Here is a 22,746-nt window from a genome sequence, read left to right on the forward strand (position 1 = left end):
GTGACGAGCCAGAATTTAACCTTCTTGCGAGTTTCTTTGGTTTAGATGACGTCAAGGTTGAAATCCTTCACGAGGTGATTACAATATCAGACAACACTGAGGTCATCGTGCTATCTGAAACCGACGTACCAAAGGCACCCATAAGGGGGAAGCCAAATGATTCACCCGCCGACTCTGATTAAGTGACCTCTCCGATGTCGGGGCCATCCACGGGGGTTCGCCGCAAGCTTTTTGATGTCGAAGTTCCATGCTTCCCCGACCTTTCTGGTTCGGACTCTCCTTCCCGCTTTAACACCGGGAAGAAGGTCATTTTGTCTTAACCTAAAGGCTCGTCGTGTGCATCGTGGAGTCCTTCTCCGAGCGCACGTAAAGGAGCCCCATAAAGTGGCCCTGATAAGGCCACATTAAGTGTCGTTATGTCCTATGTTTGAGCATGGCCCTCGTCATTGTGTTGTCGTTAGCGTGAGTTCATGTTTTGGAAGGGGCATGGGTGAAGTAGTCTACTGTAATGTTTTGTGTTTAATTGAGTCTGATGTGTGTGTACGTTTGTCTCTAATCATTTGGTCGTTGGTGTAATTTGTGGTATGTAGTGTTCATTCATACTGTAGTTTGAGGTTGTGTGTTGACTACGTTGTGCATGTGTATATTGGTGGAAAGTAGTATGTCTATTCTGACCAGTAAAGTAGTATGGTGAACTATACAAACCCAATTCAATTAGGTACAAGATTTCATATGGCTGAGGGGTTTAAACCCCTCGAGTATAGTTGACACACGTTGTCACAAGCCACAACACATAAATAAATAAAGGAAGTAAATTAGGGAGCATGTCATACAAATCCAATAATACATAGACGTCATAAGGTTCGATAAATTTTAGAAACACCTACAAAAGAGTGGAGTTGGGGTGAAGCATATACTATCACCGGGCTTAAATGCGTCCACAACTCATTAAGTCCTAACATGACAACCTAGTTGTCTCAATTCAAACAGAATGAGGTAATACTTATCAAAAAAGAAACAACTAACTTAAGTTCGACAATACACAAAAGCCCAGCTACAATATTGCCATGTCGTTGTTTCTTATATCATTTCATCAGTTTCCAAAAGGTCAAACACAAATGCTACACGAGCAGTCTCGGGCAATCCCCGAAAGAGGTCCATAAGTTCGGGTTCTTTCACAAGCTTCTTTGAAATATAGAACTGACGTTTCAGAGAGAGGCCTGGAATACCTTTCAGCTGATCAAACACCTCGGTCCTCTTGGTGCTAAGATCGAACTCGTACCCAATCCTAGTTGATATCGCTTTCAAGCGCTCGTTTGTGTCATTGTGTATCTGACCCATGAGAGTAAGGACTCCGTCCATCTTGTCTTCTACTTTTCGTTTCTTGATAACTTTATTGGTCACTTTCTTGCCTGCCCCAGAACCAGATCCGGACACAGCCCCTGCTGCAGTTCCTGGTACCCCCTGCCCCGGCCCCTGCACCAGCCACAGATCCAACCACACCCCCTTCGGTAATAGATTGGCTCTCATCGACCATCTCTGGAAGGACCCCTTCCGGGAAGACTTCGTCTGGAAATAGTTCTTCCAAGGTCATGGGGTGGGATGTACCATCCTCGGCAGGAACGTCCTCTTTATTACCGTAAATTTTTCCAACGGCAGCACCAACGTCTACACCCCGTTCATCATCAGCACGGTCCTGACCAAAAACCCCCTTCCAATCTTCTATTTGAGGCTATGACTTGTTCCTCATGTACTCTTTCTGGCCACAAACAATCAACACGCACACTTGTACAATTAGCATCACATATATTACATGTTTCAACAAAAGGATTCAAATCCAGTAAACATTGCTTTGAGACATATGCAGTCAACCTTATAAACATGATATATGCAATTGTTAATCAGGTGGTGGAATATCATCAAATACTAAACTGGATTAATAACATAAAACAAACCTTAACAAATTGTGCCCATTGCTCATCATCACATTCAATTCTGTAAGTACCATCCGAATTAAAGCCAATACCGCAGTGATTAAGCATCATCTTGAGTGAACCATAATTCCTCTTCCAAGTAGTTATTTTCGAATAGATGTGCGGGTGTGGCAAGATATCTGTCTTAGGAAATTCGCGCTTAATCCCCTCCATCTCCCGAACTAGATAACCTGAGTGGAAACCATTGTCGGACTTCCACCCGTTCGCTGCCAACTCCTTCAACGTTGCCATTAGGATCTCTTCCTCACGAACCGACCAAACGCGTCTCGACCTGTCAGCTTTCACATTCTTGTTCGTGGCCAAATCATTGCTACCTAACAAGGTCAGAGACAGAACGTTACCAACTCGAAATTACATCGAGTTGTATGTATTATAGAGTCACAATTACATGAAATGAATACACCATTACCCTCTGAGCTTCCATCGTCTTCGCTACCTCCATTATGGTGGGAGGACATACCAAGCAATCTCTAGAGGGTTTGAGCGAGGACACTGTACGAATAAGCATCTAAACTCAACCAACAGATTTGCATCAGGGTTAAAACTAGAAAAAAAAACAATCTTCGTAATTTTGTTGATAACAATCATGAATTTAATATGAAAATGAAATTTAATTTTGTCGTTAGAACAATGAAACGAATTAATGTTGCAATCACACAAGGCATAACATAATCTCAACCCTATCCTCAAATCATAGCCCAAAACAAAACTTAATCCAAAGTAGTCCATCATTCCGGGCAGAGTGAAACGGTAATCATTTTACATAAAAACTTACATGCGTTCGAGTAATTTCAGCTATGCTCTGGCTGTATACAAATTGGATCCTTCTTCGTGGAAGCAGAAAAGGAGAGGCACGAAACTAATATATTTGGGCGTCATTTTGATTTTGACTGGGGCGGTTCTAGGGTTTACAAGGACAAAGCCGTCAATATGAACATTAAATGAGGGCAAACATGACAAATCCCCTTATTATCATTAATTTGTGTGTGGTAAATCAAAACCGTATAAGTTATGTGATGAACGTTATCAGGGCAAACAAACATCTTGATACGAGGGTACTCGTATCGGTCCCGGCAGTGCGAGTTCGTTCGCGGGATCCTCCCGTCGAGCAGCCTAGGGTTCTCGGTCAATTAAGGTTTGACGAGATGAACTTGCGGAAAAATAAAGTACGAAAAGATAAAAGAACGATAAAAGATAAATTGATTTGATATTTCTCCAATGATTCAAATGAATAATAATGTCCACTATTTATAATAGTGGATACCCTAACTTAACGAACAAGAAAATAATCCTAATAAATATGAAAAGATATGGTAAATCAATAACTAACTAAATAATATAGATATGAGGATAATCCTTAGAAATATGCTCGTATCAACTCCCCCACGGTTAAAATTCACCTTGCCCTCAAGGTGGAAACCAAGAAGCAACAACGAGCATCGCGTATCCCCTCCTGGATCAATTGCAAAAGATTGCTCTGTCCAATTATAATAGCCACTTGTCACTGAATGCATATATTATGACGGATATCATCAGCAAGTACAACATCAGTGACCACGATACCGGGGCAGCACGACAGAGAGATCGCGACTAGTGGGGCTGGGTCGTCGTCTAACACTTTCTCCTCTTATGCAATCTTGAATTTCTCATATATCTCTGCATCGTGCGTCTCATTCTTCAGCCCGCGACTCACGCCCATAGATGAGATCACCATAGCGATGTCGAGAACTTTCAAGGAGACGTGCCCAACGCCATCTTTGTCTAACAAACGTTGTCCTCCCATAATTTGGTTCTGGGGAAGCACTTGCAGAGCAGATCTCAGGAGTACCATGTTGTCCCTCAACATCTCATGTGCCTCGTCTTGAGATCCTTCATTCTGTTCAATTTCATCGCTCACTTCCACCCTGACAGCAGTGTTGATGGCAACATCGGTGATGCTGTTGGGAACATCGTGAATGTCTTTGGGAACATCCGCACTCAATACCATCATGAAAGTGTTATCAATGTTCTCCTCAGTTATATTTTCATCATCAGTGTTCTCCTCAGTTATATTTTCATCATCAGTGTTCTCCTCAAACCAAGCGGTCATACGTGCGAGCAGGGCGGCTTGGTCCAATCTATACACACGTAACTTCTCGTTGTAATCGTTTACGGCGGCTAGTTGAGCATGGGAGAACGATCGAGCCATGAGGTCAGGATTATTGGGGTCAGAACCCTGGTATGTCGCTTCACCATAGGCGAGGTACGGGCCGTGAGGCGGGCACCTCCACGCACAATATCAACTCTGTTGCACGCGCCCCCATGGCGGGTCCCAGCAAGTGGGCTGTCGGGTCTGGTAGGGTTGATATTGTGCGTGGAGGTGCCTATCATGTGGATAGGATTGTTGCAGATCTAACGATCCAATCGGATGGTGTGGTGGCTGATATATGGGTTGCGATGGGTGGTGGTGTGGTGGCTGATATATGGGCTGCGATGGGTGGTGGGCGAATTGCGGCTGAAGGTAGTCGAATTGGTGATGGTAATAGGCAGCATAGGTAGATGATGACATGAAGGAGGTAATTCGGAGGAAGAGATCAGATGAAAGCACCAGATGATACGAGGGTACTCGTATCGGTCCCGGCAGCGCGAGGTTGCTGGAGAAGGGTTAGGTTCGTTCGCAGGATCCTCCCGTCGAGCAGCCTAGGGTTCTCGGTCAATAAAGGTTTGACGAGATGAACTTGCGGAAAAATAAAGTACGAAAAGATAAAAGAACGATAAAAGATAAATTGATTTGATATTTCTCCAATGATTCAAATGAATAACAATGTCCATTATTTATAGTGGATACCCTAACTTAACGAACAAGAAAATAATCCTAATAAATATGAAAAGATATGGTAAATCAAGAACTAACTAAATAATATAGATATGTGGTTAATCCTTAGAAATATGCGCGTATCACATCTAACTGAGATAAAGCCTATCAACAATATCATGTAAAACCAATTTCAACTACCGTGTCTTACTAAACCCTATCAGGGTAATCAAACACCCACTTCACGTCATACAAATCTTAACAGGTTTAGATTTTGATAAGAGGTATATAAAGTGCTACGAATCTTGATATGTGAGGCCATCTCACCAAAGTTTTTTAGTTATTTATACATGTAGTTTAAATATTATTTGTAATGTCAAATTGCAGCACACTATTGCATAAAGGTTTTAAGAGGCCGATTATTTGTTTCTTTAACCATGAATAGTCTTATTTATCTAGTCCAAAATTTTAAAGATAAACACTCCCATTAAATCTAGCTAATGTAACTAATTGACCAACCTATATATTGTTATTAGTGAATAGGATAATAACATTAGTACAACAAGATTATAAACATGAAATGATTCCCTACTGGAATCAACCACATTACTTTCACTACGGTTACATATGCCCATGCAATCACAGACATAAATATAAATCATTTAATTCATATGGTCGAATATATTAAATGTGATCATCTCCCAGAAGTGAGATGGATATGTAACAACGTGTACTAAAATCCATCCACAGGAAAAAATTAATCGGCGACCATACATTGTTATTACTTTTCCCTAAATAACTAAGTACTTTGTCATTTTTTTATGACTCACCCTACGTAAATGGTACCTGATCTTTATTTTATATGGTTTTAGTTACCATATAATAAAAATAATTCTATGTACCAAACATGTGATATTTTAGTTATATAAGATATTTTGAAAGTTCAATTAAATAGTTCCAAACATGTCATTTTTTTATTCCCTTCTTATTTCCTTTTTTCTTCTTTAGTTTCTTCTTCTTTCTTTTTTCTTCATTTTCTTCTTTCTTTTAATATTTTATCTTCCTTTCTTCTTTCTTTTTTCTCATTAGTTTATGTTTCCTCTTTTTTCGTTTATGTTTCCTCTTTTTTCTTCTCTTCTTTTTCTTCTTTCTTTTTAGTGTTTTATATATGCATCTAATTGCATTCATAATATATATCAAGAGCAAAACACCCAATTAAATTAATTATTTAAATTAATTAAATCAATTGAATATTTTTATTAAATTATTTTATACTCATTTTAGGGTTAAAACACCTAACTAAAAATATTCAACTCTTAAAACTCTTAAAACATCATTATGAATATAATTCACAACTTAAAATTTTTATTAAGACTATATTTATTAGTTATTAATTTAATATAAAATAATAATAATTATTATAACTATAATTATAATTAAGTATACTTAAATGATATTAAAAGAAATTAATTATTAATTTATAACATCAATATAATAATATTAATATTGATTAATAATAATAGTATAAAGAGTGAGGATAATGAGAGAAGATATTATAATATCACTTTTGGTACTAGTTTTGTGTATGCCCAATATATCCTCTATGATACAAATGGGAAAATATATTTGTTTAGAGGGCATTTTGGTGTGAAAATCATATCAGGTACCAAAAATATGATTTGAAGGTACCACAAGTGATATAAACTAAAGATCAGGTACCATTTATGTGCGAAAATGAAAGATCATGTACCATTTATGTAGTTCACTCTTAGAATTATTAGCATTGTGTCACACACATTTTAGTTTTTACTTTACCACATTCTTGTATAAATTTCCATAACTGAATATATTTTTTAAAATAACTTTTTTAGAAAGTGCTCCATATAAACTACCCAAACAAAACAAAAATACTCCATTAAGGCTAGAGAAAACAAAAACTATAATATGTTACTTAGTAATTATATTTTGTTAATAGACTATTTCAATATGGAACATTAAAAAAATAGATTTACATATCAAAATAAAATACAAATATTTCGTTATCTGCTTAAAGATTAGCCATCTAGGCATCCATAATATTTTTCATCTATCTTTTAAAAATCACATTAATTTATCTCATATATATTTCGTTGTTATTAAAATACAATCGATCCGCCCTCTATAATCTTACAAACTTGGTAATACACCATGTCTAATTTCTGGTGGACTCAATCCTACATGTCGAAATCAAGTTGACGTGGCCGGAATGAATCCCACATGGCTAGCACAAGGAAATTAAAAGTAATAAACATAACTGGGTCAAAATTAAAACTAAAGAATTTGGTGATTCGAGACGATATGTAGTTATCATTTGTATCCCAAACACTTAATTTCGTATTGTCATTTGTACATCACCACCCACTACCCTCTCACCAGTCACCACCATCGACCTTCCGATAACATAGTCCGTACATAACGATTCCATTTTAGAATAAATAAAATCTAAAATTGTGAAAATAAAATTTCTTATGTGTGACATCGTCCCACATCTTCGGATCAAAGTAATACACGTTGGAGTTTAGTGATATTTATTTTGATCATAAATACAAGCTAAATTTACGACATAAGAGATTAAGTATTCGAATGATAATTTGACAGATACTCCTACTACAAATATGTGGTAGATACCTCGAAAATAGTTTATTTATCCAAATTATCACCAAAATAAAAATTTTGTATGTGTGTATACTCTATAGCATAAATAAACTTGGTGATATGAATGAATTGAAACTTGAAAGGCCCCATTATTGGTAGAATAAGACATGACAAGTATTTGTTGATCAATATAAGCAACATTCCTCTTCGTGTGATCCATAATCCATTACTCGATAACCCATCATTGCTGACACGTGTTAATATGGGATGCAAACATTAAGATCCGTTGAAAATTCCCTTTATACATAATGTTATTTTATATTTTAGCACCTTCTATAATCGGAAAAATGTGTTCAACTCTCTCAAACTTAATTATCTGCCTCTACCTCTACACATGCAAACATGGCAACCTAGTTTCTTTAATGGCAATATACGTCTTAGGAGTTATTCGTGCGATACTACTATAAAACATATACTCCATGTTTTGGTTGGTTTAAGGTCATAATCTATGTTTCTTTTTATTTTACGTGATATGAAAAAAAAAAATCTTACCTATATATCGTGAACATTATTAGCATGCTCATTGTTAATATGGTAATGCCGCATGAGCAAGGTCAGTTATAAAATCATTATGTTTGGCAATCTAACAAATTTTAAGTATATTTGACAATCTAATAATTATATACTCCATTTAGTAATTATATCTATTGATTTCATTAACTTAAATAATCATTTTCTTAGCATTGCATCTTGAACAACAATGAGAACAAAGAACTCATCAAGTCAGTGGGCTTATAAACTGTTGAAAATATTTTATGAGTTGTTTGTTTTCATTTTGAAAAGTATTGACAAAGTAAAATAAAGAGATGGGTTGTAAAATAGGGACCACTTATAATTAAAGAAAGACCACAATAGCACTACAATTGTATGGTGAAATGAAGTGCCAAATAGGTCATCATAGTTTAATTGTAACACAACGATCATTATATTTCTATATATAATCAAAACCTTGGCTCGTTGGATTCACCAATACATGATCACTACGCAATCACTTGACCTTTCCAATTTAATTTTCACTTGTTTTGTTTGTACAGAAGGAACTACAAGTCGACAAACAGCCAATATCGCAGCTTCAACAAATTACACGCATCCAAATACTGCATTTATCTGCAAACAGCGCCAACTGAAATATACTTCATGCAGGTGAGTAGTTTTTTCTTTCTCTTTCTTATATCATACTACTAATAAGTTAAGTAATAAATTATATGGATTTTTCTATATACGCAAGTGGTTCAGTTTATCCATTATACTATAATGCTATGGTATTTAAACATAGTACATTATTAATAGTCTAATAGAAGTATTCTACGCATGCAATATATTACTGCAAATTATTGTACTAACATAAATCCCTAGACTTGTTAATTAGTCTCCACATACTTAAAATTAATTACTGTGTGTGTGACAGATCCTTCAGTGGCTGTTGAAGATACCAGAGCAAGAACCTCCAAAAATAGCATCAAATTCAACTAAAAAGGAATGTGATCATGAGGGTGAGATTAAAAAAAATCAATAAATTAATTTGTTGCATCATATTGAATTAGTTATGAATGATACTGAACATCCAATTCCTTGTTGGTGACTCAGAAAAAAAAGTAATGCCTAAAGAGTTAGTGATATTGGTGAGCAAGCGGAGAAAACACGTGCCGAAGAGCAAAGTGAGCTGCGAAAATTTGATTCTTCTCCGTTTCTTCCACCAAACACTTAACCTCAAGGGACTAGGAGCCTTCAAGGGATACCAAAATCCATTGCAGAAGAAGCCGAAGACGTCGAAGAAGAAGACATCAGAAAACAAGGTTTTACCTCTTGGCGAGCCTTGGTCGAGAACCGACAGCAGCAGCAATCATGTCGCTGGTTCGGACAAGACAAAGAAGAAAAAGAAAGCAGTTTCGAGGATGAAGGAGTTACTCAAATGGGCTACCACTGCCAAGGTCACACAGACAGACATTCTAGATTTAATCCTAAAGTTTAAAATGTTAATTTAATTGGTGTGGCCTTGATCAGGTTTTGAATTCGAAGAAAGAAGGTGTAATTGGTTCAAAGCAGGTGGGGGCGGTGAAGGATGACGTGGAAGAGTCTCCAAAGATCAGTTTTATAATAGATATGGAGGATGCAGCTGAAGCTGGAATTGGAAACTGGATCACCTCTGATTCTGAATGTATGCCCTTACCTTCTTTCCTTATTATAGCTAATTCACGTTCAAGTTCAACGCCTTTTTTCTAATCTCTCTATTTGATTTTGCTAGTTGTGGTGCTCGAATTGTGAGAGTCTGACTCATCGTTGTCTCCATCACGCGCTTCATCTCTGCTTCTTCTACTATTTATTTTGTAAACTGACTCTAAACATTTCTTTCTACTATAAGACTTTCATACCTTTGTGATAGTATTGGATGAATGTAACATATTTTTGGTTCTATTACAAGGAATATTGTAACGTTTTACTCAGATCAGAATTGGGGAATTACATTAATAGATTTTTTATGTTGAGGAAATCGTTGTACTCTCTCTTCCAAACTCATAATTGTGTCAAAACCAATTACAATCGCAGAAAAAGTCCCTCTCCTAATTTTTCTCTTCGTCCAAGTATAATTGATTGCACACATCACAATATGCTTGGATCACAGAATTTTTACATCATTTCTCCCATTCTATGTCCCACTATTAGCGTCTTATTAAATAAAAAAAACATATGTAGTAGATAAATGTTAGTAATAATTGTATAATTAGCGTAAATTGCAATATTTTTTGTTGAAGAAAAAATCGTTAAGGTCATGTTTGGTTGCCATGATTCTTTCTGTGAAAGTAATCTGATTCCTTAAATTTTAAATTCATGTGTTTGTTTCGTTTTTAATCAAACTGGGAAAGTAATCAGAATCCCCAGAACAAGGAAAATTAGTATAACTTTCCAGGATTATGAATCCTAACTTTTCTTAGGTATTCTTTTTTCCAATTTTAGGATTCTCGCATATTTAATTCAATATATTATTTTTATAATAATAATAATTATTATTATTATTAATATTATTAACTATAATGTTTTAAAAATAATTTAAAATTATAAATCATACTTAATTTTAGTAAAATAAATAATTATAATTAAAATGATCATAATTATAACTATGTTATTATAATATTTATTTATATATTATTGTTATTATCACAATAGTAATTAATAATTTATTAAATAATTAAAATATAATTATATAATATAAATTATATAATAATAAATACTAATTATTATTTTATAAATTAATAATTAATCAATAAAATCGTAGTGAAATTTTAAGTTATAAAATTTATTTTATTATAATATCCGAAAATGGTATAATAATTAATTATTATTATTATTATTATTATAATACTCCATGTAACTATAATTATAATTGTATTATTATATATTGTGATGGATGATCCATATTTAAACTATCTATCGTAATAATAAAGATAATAACATAATTATTATCGTTTGTAATTAATAATTTATTAAAGAATTTATTATTATTCTTCTTTATAAATAAAATAATAATAAGTAATTTTTATTTTGGTGTTTGAATCAAATATAAAATTTAAAATCTTGGAATTTCCAAACATAGGAAAGTAAAGTTATTGGGAATCATATTCCCGGGATTCATTTTCTCATGAATCATTTTCCTTGCCAACTTTATTTTTCCGCCAACCAAACATGGCGTAAGTGAAAAGTCCTAATATGATAGTAATGAGATGCATAGAATTATGAAGAGCCCAATTGTTGAAGAAAATAACGAAGATGTGACACGTGCTATTGCAACCAGGTCGAAAAATGGGCCCGTAGAAACCAGGCCGAGAAGCCCAAGAAAGCTCCAAATTGAGGGGTACTTAATCACTTCTCTACTGAGCATTGACCGACTATGGTTATATACATCATTCCCATTTCCATACTTCACACTCCCTCTCTCGCAAGTCTTTCTCTCTCTAGGGTTTTAAGGTTTTGAGTTGAAGAAAAATGGATAGATACAACAAGGTGCAGAAGCCGAAGCCTGATTCTCCAGTTAACGAGAATCAGATCCGTATCACGTCTCAAGGCTTTGTTCGTAACTACCTCACCTATGCCTCCACCCTTCTTCAGGTTTATCCTTTTGCTATGTCACTACTCCTTTGTGTGTGTGCTGTTTTGCATTGTTATGGACTTCCATTTCTGTTGTTGTGTGTGTTAGATTGTGGCATTTCATCTGATTTCGAATTTGTTTAGAAGGATTCTAGGCGTTTGCTATGTTTTCTCTTCATTTATTTATTAGGAGAGCCAGGAGCTTATATAATGTGTTCAATGTTCATGCATGTATCTTCTTATAATATTGCTGTTTAACACATAATTTGTGCATTTGATATTTGAATAGAACAAGCATGATATTTCCGTATGTGTTCTTTATTTTGCTGTTATTGCTTCCAATGTGATTATTTGTGTGTTTTGATGAAGAAACTTACTAGCTATGGACAGTTTATTTGTCATTTCTGAACGGGCTACTTATTTACTGGGATGACATTTGCCTGATGACCGTTTACATCACGTGCCTTGATATGATAGCTAGGTGCTGTCTTGGATTCTAGTTCTTGACTTGCATATTCACAAGTATCTGTTTCTCTTGTGTTGATGAATGTGGTTAGTTTAGTCTTGCTTTATGTGATGCAGAGTATTGCACTATGGCTTGTTAATGTGAGAAAAAGTAGTCTCGTGAGGGTGTATTACTGACCTCTACAGGATTTATGACCTCTACAAAATATGCATGCGTTACAGATCTTCCACTCCAGTTGTATTTCTAGCTTTATCACATGACCTAAGGGGGATAGAATTTCCTGGATATAGCTTGATGGCCTTCTTTGTTTGGAGTGGTCAGTGGTGTTTGTATTGGGATCATTTATGTTTAGGACTTTTCACGCTTGTCTTTATCAGTTTATCTTTTGGATATTTTGTTTGTTCTATCATCTGAAATTACCTGCTAATGATTATTATGTTAACAATCTATCTCTCAGGATAGACAAGTAAAAGAGATTGTCTTAAAGGCAATGGGTCAGGCGATAAACAAAACGGTGGCTATTGCAGAAATCTTAAAGGTTGCTATTTGATTTCCTTTGATACTACTATCTTTTTACCTCTTACACAATGTGAAGGACTCGGTGCTTTCCTTTGGATATAGAGAAGAGTTCCCCAGCTCCATCAGGACACTGCAATCAGCTCAGTCAGCATAACTGATACATTTGAACCCATTGAAGAGGGCCTTCAGATGTGAGTTTAAAGTTTTTTGCCCTTTTGCTGCAACATTTCTGTCCTGATGTACATTTTGTTGTAGCATCTATCTCTTTTTACGATCAGTCATATGCATTATCTGCATCGACATATTCTGCTACTGGAATGTCTAATGCAGCTATTTATGTCTACAGTGTGGAGCAGACTCGGCATGTGTCCATGATTTCAATTACTCTGTCGAATAAAGAGCTTAACCAGAACTCTCCTGGGTAATTTCTCTTTGATAGTAATTTAGACCCTCTACACAAGGAATCAGTGTTGTTAAAAACGCGCCCCGGGCGCGGGTCGCCAGGGTCGAGTCCGGCTTCGCCCCAACATGGGTGAGCCGAGCGAGATACGTGGGGCGCAGAGGGGGCGCGATCAGGGCGGTCGGGGCGCGCCTGGGGCGGTCGGGGCGTCTGGGTCGACTAAGGGGGCATGAATCCGTTTTTGTGTAAAGAGGGAGGAATCCGAAACTTTTTTTTATTTTATTAGTATTTTAATATGGAGTCCTTTTGATAAAACCTAGGCACCCACTGCCTCTTTTTGCCTCTAATCATTTCAACTTTTTACTTTTCCTCTTTTCTATACTATTAATTTATTATTATTGCCAACTTTTCATGTTTTCCCAAAATAACTTAATTATAAATTTCATTAATTAAATATCAAAACAAGTAAATAGACTATAATTCCTTCGATAATTATTTTCTACCCCAGATTGAATTTTAAATATTTTTTCTTCATGTTATGTAAGTATAAGTATTTATATATTAGTGACTTATATTTAATCATTATTTATTCTAATATATAAATAATAAATAATGTTGTGCTCCGATTCGTGGATCCCTCGCCCTGCCGCCCCATCGCCCCGCGACCCGCGACCCTAACAACACTGCAAGGAATATTGTGCATGTGCTGGTTGCTTAGCCTTTCAACCTGATCCCTAGAGTTGCTGAATGTGTTTTCCCAGACATGTTATGTGATACTGTCATTACAGTTAGGTACATGTGTTAATGTGTTATGCCTTCTTCCGTCAATGCATGTCTCTTTGTGTTTAAACAAATCTATTTCCTGTTTTAAATAAGGTTGTTTCAATGAGAAGTTTATTATTTGTCCTCATCTCTAATATATCATCATGGATCAGGTATCAAGGTCCATCTAATGCGGATCATCAAACTAAACAGCAGTACAGCAACTATAAGCCACAGCAACAACATCAACCTCCTAGACAAGCACTTGCAAATTATAATGCTGGTAATGGAGGTAAGAAAATTAACTGAGTTGATTATCATAAATATTTGCATGTCCTGCCATTAATTGCATGTACTTTTTATTTCTAGATACTTATGGACGAGGAAGAGACCGTGGTAGAGGGAGGGGACGAGATTGGCACAGAGGTGGATATTCAAACTACCAAGGTACTTCATTCTTTAACTACAGGTCATTTGAAACTATAAACTGCCTTATAATTTATGGCTCCTGTGGTGCATATGGCTTTCGTATCTTCTTTGTTATTTACATGATTCTTCTTCCCCTACAGAAAATGGTGGGTATTCAGGTGGCTATAATGGAGGCTATTCTAATTCAGGTGGCTATTCTAAACTGCCTTATAGTTTATGGCTCCTTTGGTACTTATATGGCTTTCATATCTCCTTTGTTATTTACATGGTTCTTCTTGCCCTACAGAAAACGGTGGATATTCAGGTGGCTATTCTAATCCTGGTGGCTATAATGGTGGCTATTCTAATCCAGGTGGCTATTCTGGTGGATATTCTAATTGGGGCCAGGGTGGAAGCCGTGGAGGTTGGGGTGGAGGCTATTGTGGTATGTTCTTTTAACCTAGAAACTATTTAGAGATGTGTTTCAAGTACTTGAAATTCTTCAGTTAGACTGTAGCTGGTATGGGTTTTCCATATCTTGTTATTTCAGACTGATAGATGATTGAAAGGTGTCATAGTTCGACTATTTCTGGATTGTTTGTATACACTTGTGAAGGTTAATGAGCTGTCGATTTATTAATACAGGTGCTGTATCTGGAAGGGGTAGAGGTGGAGGTGGCAGAGGTTATGGCAGCCGTGGGCGTGGAGGGATGGGTGGCCGTGCAACTCCTAGGGGTGGCGGCAACCAAGCATAGTTGTTGGTAGTTGGTTCTTGTTTGTTTGCTTTGGAGAAGTGCTTGTCTGGTTTGCTATGTTTGAAAAGTCGGTTTGCAGGTGATGAAATAGTGGCTTTATTTCTTGAGGTTGGTTGGCAGGTGATGGTTATTTTGCCATAATATATCTGTATGAAGGGCAAGCAATATTTTCAGATGTTTTCTTTTTGTAAATGTCCAAGAGCAAGCAACCAAATTCTGACTGGCTATATAATTCTTTTGTTTTATTTTTCCGTTTCGTCGTCTCTCTTTCATTTTGTTAAATTTGTAAACATCTTAGAATATTCATCTTAAGATATTTCAAGAAAATGAAATATGAAGAGTGAATATCGTAAATGACAAAATATAACTTGTAAAATAATGAAATGATGTGGTAAAATATCTTTTGAACTTATTTGACGTCTTTAAAATTATTCCAAGACTTATTTTTTTATATACTGATATGTTTTTAAGAACTTATAAGATATTCAGTGCATACTGTGCATGTAAAGTTCATCGAAAGAAAACTTAGTTTTATATTAATGGCTAGAATATTATTTTGACTATTTAATTATGATTGTAAACAAGGATTAAAGATTGAATACATGCGTGTTTCACAGATAATATATGATTATTAAATTTATTTAGTCAGACAACTCCACTCCACATCTCTTCGGGCAAAAGCCAAGTCGCCAAGATCATCTAGGCAAAAGAGTCAAAACACTAACCAAATGATAAGGACCAAAACTCCTAATTATAGCTAATGAGCATATGATACAATGGAGACATGGCAACAAAATAGAGATATTCCGAGAATGACTACCTAAATTCTTTGTTTGAACAGACAATGTGGTCAACAAGAAATTAAGTACTCCTACAATCGTAGAAAACTATGCAATGTATGACTATTAGGACGTGTTCACCCTCCATAAAATACCATGATTTGGGTGTAATTCATGGGTTTATCAGCTGTTCAGTTTCCCAGAGTCAAAATGTGAAGGCCCAAGATAATATGTTAGGCTCGCACTGTTCATTAATATTTACCCTGAATTATATCCTACGCTGAGGGTGGTTTATAAATCTGGCCGCAAATGTTGACCATGATTTGGAGAGGTGTTTTACACAATTATCCCCCACAAATTCACTCCCCCCACAAAATATGAAAAAGGCGGAGGGTGACTTGGTCCATTCAATTGAAAATGGACATATCACGTTGACTAAAACTAGCCCACTTATCAGGGAAACTAAACGCCTACATTTAATTTTTCTCAGTAGGCCCACAGAATTATTTCCTTCCAGAATTATTTCATGGAGGGTGAACACGTCCATGACTATGAGATATTACCATGACCGTTCTGACAACATACTGTTTTATTGTACAACGCGCAACTTACTGACTAAGCAACTGCAATGACAATATTATCTAAAAATAGAAATACGAAAATTTCATTCCCAAAGATAAAATGCTGCTCTGATAAACTATTTTGATTTTCAGTGTAAAATGCAGAGCTCGTTGCCGCAAACGACTCTTCTAATACAATTCAGAATACAAAATATACAACAAATATTATCTCACAAATATACAGACAGGATAGAACAAAAGGGCAAAACACGTCACCAAAAAATTTAGGGGAAACAAAACTCGTAACGCAAAGATGCATTATAGTGTGTGTTCTGTCTGTCATTGAGGACAACCTATATGTGCAAACAGACACTTACTTATTACTGCAATTGAATCCACCACACACTGATAGAACTATGATTAAGATCAAGGCAATGATAATGGCAAGAACAATAAGCTTTATCTTCATATTCTGCAGCCACATCTTTCTTCTCATCTTAGTTCCCTGTGTCCTAAAATCTTGAGCCTGTCCAGTAAAAGAGATAACACACCACAGACTGAATCACCTAATATTACTACAAAAAATTCTAAAGACAACCCATATATCAATTATCAAGAGGATACAAGAATTAGGGATACAAATAAAGGTGATGCAATTGACAATGGCACCCTAGGCTACCAACCAGTAAGGCAGAATCAAGCACGCAACATCAAGTACAAACAACCAAAACCATTTCTAATATATGAGTGAAGATGCATTACTAATTAATTGCCCATCCAAGAAGTTCATGTTTTACAAAAAATCTCTACATGAATGTAACATCCAATTACGGACCTGGGAACGAAGATTCTCAGTTTTATCAACAAGGAGTTCAATTTTCTCTCCGCGATCAAGCACCTGGAAAGTCAAAAGAATTGATATTAAACCACCTAATATTTACGAAGGACCTAAACCCAATCCACATCAATAAATGAAACACAAAATGAGATAATAAGATACTATATAATAAAAAGATGAATCCACAACCACTTACCTTTTCAATGTTTTCCATCATAACTCCTTTAACTTCTGAAACTTGAGCTTTCACCTTCGCAAGTTTACTGATCTCGTCTGGGTGATCAACACAGTACTGCATTTGCTCTTTCAATTTGGACCTAAGACATCATAAAATAAGGTATTAAGGTCTGCTATGAGAAATACTAATAATTAGGCCAGGGTAATATTGATATGCGAAAAGGAACTTAATGACAAAAATTACCCAAACTCTTTATTCAGGCTGTTGGCAACAGCTGTAGCAGCCTTTCCTCCACCATATTTCTTGGTAAAATCCTCCTTGATTCGCTCAAGAAATGCAATAGGAATCTGTCTTCCAACAGATTCAACAGCCACAACACAATATGCTATTATTCAAAAAAACAAAACAAGTAAACACTAGTCCACCAACAGCATAAACAATGGAGTATATTAGTAATGTATTAGCACACACAAAATCTATGCTGAGGTGATAAATAATGATTAATCATTTTACTGAGGCAAAGATAATCCAAAATCAAATGATCCAAAAACTGTAGAATCAATTAGTAAACCATCTTTGTGAACTCTATCCCCATATAACGCAGCTGCGGGAATCATCAATTAGAAAAAGCAAACGATTCATACAATTGCCAGATGAAATAGATTTGAAAGAAATCAATTGCGCCAATATATTAATCCTACATGAAGTAAAACAAACTTTATATCTAGCTGAACTTTCAAACCGATCCGTAAACGCATCAGATAACTTCAGCATCTATTGAACAAAAGAAATCAACAGACAATCAAGATCTGACTTCTTCAAACAAAATAAAAACTGTATTTAAGTAAAAAACCACGAAAATTCACTGCAATCATCCAAGTATCAGCCATCAAAAGATAACTACGCATCAATCAAAAGCAGGGACATATTTGAGAAAGAATGGCTACGGCACAGGAAATGGAAGGGAAAATGAAAAAATAGACCGATCGGAGGAAGCGGCGCTTACTGAATCCATCCTCAACGAGGTAATTGAAAGTATGGCCGTCGCAGTTGTAGGTGAACTTGTTGTTAGAGGCCGGGAGTTTCTGGAGACACTGCGCGGCAATTCCGGTGAAGTTGCCGGTAAACTCAGTGTACTCGGCCAGGATCACGGTGCCGCGCGCCACGAAGCTGTAGATCAACGACTGCTGCCCCATATCTGCCGCTGATCTCTCTCTATCTCGCCGGTAAACCCTAGGCGAAGCCTCTACGCCCGGAGCTATAACCGTAGTCCGTAGAGATATAGATTGGGGAAAATGAGAAATAAATAACGGTGTGAAAAAAGAGTTGTGTATTTATGTAAGAGACAAATCTAGAGAGAGAAACATTTGATTTTCATGAGAGAGAAAGAGAAAGGAGGATTTTCAGTTTTGGCGCTTTTCATTTTGTGTGAGAAACGATTTGGTGTAAGTTGTTAAACCACATCTGCTATACCATCCACTCGACTCTTGCCACGTGTAGTTTTCATTATTTTCATCTTTATTTTTGAATTTTGAATATGTCGACTGTTGCTGCTTTGATGTTACGGTGTCTATTTGGATAACCCTCTTTATTTATTTCCAAATTTGTTCTTTCCATAATTGTTTCCTTCACATTCCTTAAAATTTTTCTAATTTTCGAAAAAGTAAAGTATCAGTCTTTATTTATTTTAGACTTTGAATTGAATTGAATAATCCATTCTTAATTAAAGGTTTCTGGATAACTGGAAGATGAAAAATACATTTATTGCTACATTTTGCAGTCCATAATCGAATAGACACATTTATTTTTAAAGTACAAGTCAATGGAGGATTATAATTACTAATTTACATATGTCACTTTCGAATTTTTTAATAAATTTTTGTCTATGATGAAATGTACATCTCTATTTATAATATTTTAATATTTTTTTCTAACTAGTAGTATACAATTTCTAAAAGTTCCTAATTTTCAAATCCTTAGACTCAATCTTAATCTCTCGATTTTATTAATAAGTTAATTATTTGTAATCATGCATTGACACTCATCTCTCAAATCTCGTATCAACAAAAATATAGATCAAATATGCGGAAGCATTAAACACAACAATAATCAAAATAAAACAGAGACTAGACATTAAATAAAAATTCATATAAACAATATAGTCAATTACCCTCTAATTCAAATTTCTAAAATAACTAGTTATCCATATTCACTTTTGAAAGCAGAATAATCAGTATAGTATAATTCATATTCAATATAAAACAAAAAGCTAATTAAAAAGGAGTAAAATTTTAGGTATTGTATAATAAACACACCGTTCACATGTAAAATATGTGCTATCACACGGGGCATGTATCGGGTTCTGGACAAATCGGTGGTCTAAGAGCATCTCCAGTGGGAGGATGTCCCACTCGGACATCCACTAGGACTTCCCAAAAACACTCTCTGTCACGTCACTAGGACTTCCCATCCCACTGCCACGTCACTAGGACATCCCCTTCACAATCCGCCATTCTCATCGCCCTTCCCACTAGGACTTCCCGCAATAAAAAAAATCACAAATTCACAAATAAAGCAATTTACGTTTACGAAAATAAAATTTCAACACGAATACGAACGGGAAAAATTATCAACTTCATTAAAAAAAACATACATCATTTGAAAAAAAAATTTACATAGTAATAAAACAAAAAAGTAATAACATCAACGTCAACCCCTCCGCGTCCAAACCTCTTCGATAATATCGTGCTGAAGTCGAACATGGGCATCTGTTTGCCGCATGTCGGCAAATGCACGCATCCGCTCGACCTCTCCATGAGGTACCCCCATATTCACATTCGCGGTGGACACGCCGTGACTTGGACCTGCACCCGTATCATCTTCATTGGTCCACTGAGTCAGTTCTGCAGCTTCATTTTCGACAATCATGTTGTGCATTATGATACATGTGTACATGACATCACCGATGTTGGGAATATACCACTGCCGTGCAGGACCCTTTACTACCGCCCATCGACTCTGGAGCACACCAAATGCCCACTCCACATCCTTGCGCACTGCTTCCTGACGGCTCGCAAAGTATGACTTCTTTTGTCCGAGCGGATGCTTGATTGTCTTTACAAAGACGGGTCAGTTTGGGTACATCCCATCCGCCAAATAGTATCTCATATTATGCTGGTTGTCGTTGGCGACGAAACTGATGGCGGGACCAACGCCATTGCACTGAGCGTTGAACAGGGGCGACGACTGGAGAACGTTGATGTCGTTGTTCGACCGGCGACTCCAAAATAAGCATGTCATATCCACAATCGGTAGTCAGCTACAGCTTCAAGGATCATCGTGGGATGCTTGGCTTTGAAGCCGGTAGTGTACATCCCCTTCCAGGCGGCGGGGCAGTTCTTCCACTCCCGATGCATACAATCTATGCTGCCCAACATCCCAGGGAACCCGTGCACCGACCCATGCATATCTATCAGCCTCTGGCAGTCTTCGGGGCTCGGAACCCGTGCACCGACCCATGCATATCTATCAGTCCTGATACAACCGAATATGTGCAGCAATGTGGTCACGGGGTATTGTAGTTCGACGACGGATCGGCCGATGTACCGCCGCCGCTGCTCCCTCTGGTGTACCAGCCTATCTATCGCACCTTCCACAGCGACCTCCAATTCATCCTCGCTATCACTGTCACTAGTCATTCTAGATATACTTGAAAATAGAGATGTAGAGACAGAAACTTGTTAACACAAGTGATGCGAATGAAATGAAGTTCAACGAGCCGTATATATAGAGTTTTTTTGAAAAAAAATTTAAATACCGGACGTCCGACCCACGCCACAATGGCGGATGTCCGCCCGCCCGTCGCCCCCACGTCTAGGGCTGGGAAAATATACCGAAATACCGCACTTACCGTACCGAAAAAATACCGAAAATACCAAATTTTTGGTATACCGTACTTTTCGGTACGGTATCATACCGTACCGACAGTTTTAGGTACGGTAAAGGTATGCAGTTTGCATATACCGCGGTATACCGCATCATACCGCAATTGCGGTATATACCGTAAATTTGCGGTATATACCACAATTGCGGTATGGTTCGGTATGATGCGGTATACCGCAAATACGGTATATACCGCAGATATATACCTGGGTTTTTAATTTTTATTTGGATTTTTCTTTAATCGATAAATTAGGATTAAGAGTTAATCTGCTGACGTGGGTGATTACTCATTCTTTAGTCATACGCGCGCTATATAGATTATCGAATAGTAGTAATTATTTTATTGATGAAATTTTGAATAAGTTTACAATATTTGCAAAATTAATTTAACATTCGGCAGTATTATGAAGAATTGAAGATCATATATGTAATTCAATTCAAAATTAAGGCCATAAGTTATTTTTCATTAATTAGTTTGTGTAGTTGTTGACCTACTAACCACTAATACGTCGTATTTAGACGTTTAACACGTCACTATATTACTGTATTTCGTACGTTCACATGATGTGGTGCATTTTATTTTGATACTACCTCTTTTTATAAAAAAATAGAAACATTTGAAATGACACAAGTTTTAATTCACAATTAATAAAATAAAATAAAATAATTGATAAAGTAAGAGATATAATATACTCCATCCAATTCAATGAAAAATAATAGTTTATGGCCTTATATTTTAATAAAATATGAGATGAGGTATAATGTACTCCATCCATCTTTCAAAAATAGTTTCATTTTATTATTTTAAACTGTCTCACAAAATTGATCAATTTAAAAAAAATCACCACACATTACACTACTTATAAGTTTAAGTTGAGTCTCACTATTCATAAACACTTCTTCATTTATTATTCTTTTTTTCATACTTAACTAAATTTACATTAAAACTCGCATAGTCCATAAAATCTTTACTTTTAAGGAACTAATGAGGTAGAATAAAGAAAAATAAATAAAGTACTTGAAAATTAAAATTTCATTTTTATTAAAAAGAATAAATATGGAGTATCATTTCATTTGGACGTTCCAACTGTTTTTTACATTAAAATGATAATTTACATTAAAACTCGCATAGTCAAACTATCATTTTATGATGCAAAAGTATCATTTTATCATCCAAAAATCCAAAACTATCATTATGAAACAAAAGTATCATTTTATCATTTGAAACTATCATTTTATCCCCTCAAACTATCATTTTATGATGCAAAAGTATCATTTTATCATCCAAAAATCTAAAACTATCATTATGAAACTAAAGTATCATTTTATCATTTGAAACTATCATTTTATCCCCTCAAACTATCATTTTATGATGCAAAAGTATCATTTTATCATCCAAAGAACTAAAACTATCATTATGAAACAAAAATATCATTTTATCATTTGAAACTATCATTTTGTCCCCTCAAACTATCATTTTATGATGCAAAAGTATCATTTTATCCAACCAAAGAACTCAAACAATCAATTTATCATGCAAAAGTATCATTTTATCATTTTAAACTATCATTTTG

The 22,746-nt window shown here is 35.8% G+C and overlaps 3 protein-coding genes across 3 annotated transcripts; 2 read left to right on the forward strand and 1 right to left on the reverse strand.

The window, feature by feature from the left end:
* The first annotated feature begins 8,464 nt into the window (after positions 1 to 8,464).
* LOC121798537 lies at positions 8,465 to 9,994 on the forward strand. Its single transcript, XM_042197597.1, has 5 exons — positions 8,465 to 8,625; positions 8,891 to 8,975; positions 9,070 to 9,413; positions 9,487 to 9,640; positions 9,728 to 9,994. The coding sequence occupies exons 1-5, from the start codon at positions 8,620 to 8,622 to the stop codon at positions 9,745 to 9,747; spliced, it is 609 nt and encodes a 202-aa protein (XP_042053531.1). The 5' UTR covers positions 8,465 to 8,619; the 3' UTR covers positions 9,748 to 9,994.
* Positions 9,995 to 11,382: 1,388 nt separating this feature from the next.
* On the forward strand, positions 11,383 to 15,120 carry LOC121798534 (RNA-binding protein FUS-like). The gene is made up of 9 exons (XM_042197595.1): positions 11,383 to 11,586; positions 12,489 to 12,569; positions 12,653 to 12,741; positions 12,897 to 12,971; positions 13,886 to 14,004; positions 14,082 to 14,159; positions 14,282 to 14,329; positions 14,428 to 14,565; positions 14,766 to 15,120. Exons 1-9 carry the CDS (start codon positions 11,464 to 11,466, stop codon positions 14,873 to 14,875), a joined length of 861 nt encoding a protein of 286 aa, XP_042053529.1. The 5' UTR covers positions 11,383 to 11,463; the 3' UTR covers positions 14,876 to 15,120.
* A 1,176-nt stretch (positions 15,121 to 16,296) lies between these two features.
* On the reverse strand, positions 16,297 to 18,598 carry LOC121798536 (vesicle-associated membrane protein 722-like). Its single transcript, XM_042197596.1, has 5 exons — positions 18,237 to 18,598; positions 17,474 to 17,615; positions 17,249 to 17,369; positions 17,050 to 17,112; positions 16,297 to 16,740 (listed from the first exon to the last, which is right to left on the reverse strand). Exons 1-5 carry the CDS (start codon positions 18,424 to 18,426, stop codon positions 16,588 to 16,590), a joined length of 669 nt encoding a protein of 222 aa, XP_042053530.1. The 5' UTR covers positions 18,427 to 18,598; the 3' UTR covers positions 16,297 to 16,587.
* Positions 18,599 to 22,746: the final 4,148 nt, after the last annotated feature.

This window comes from Salvia splendens, chromosome 4 (genome assembly GCF_004379255.2).
Source record: "Salvia splendens isolate huo1 chromosome 4, SspV2, whole genome shotgun sequence".
In the NCBI taxonomy this organism is placed as follows: domain Eukaryota; kingdom Viridiplantae; phylum Streptophyta; class Magnoliopsida; order Lamiales; family Lamiaceae; genus Salvia; species Salvia splendens.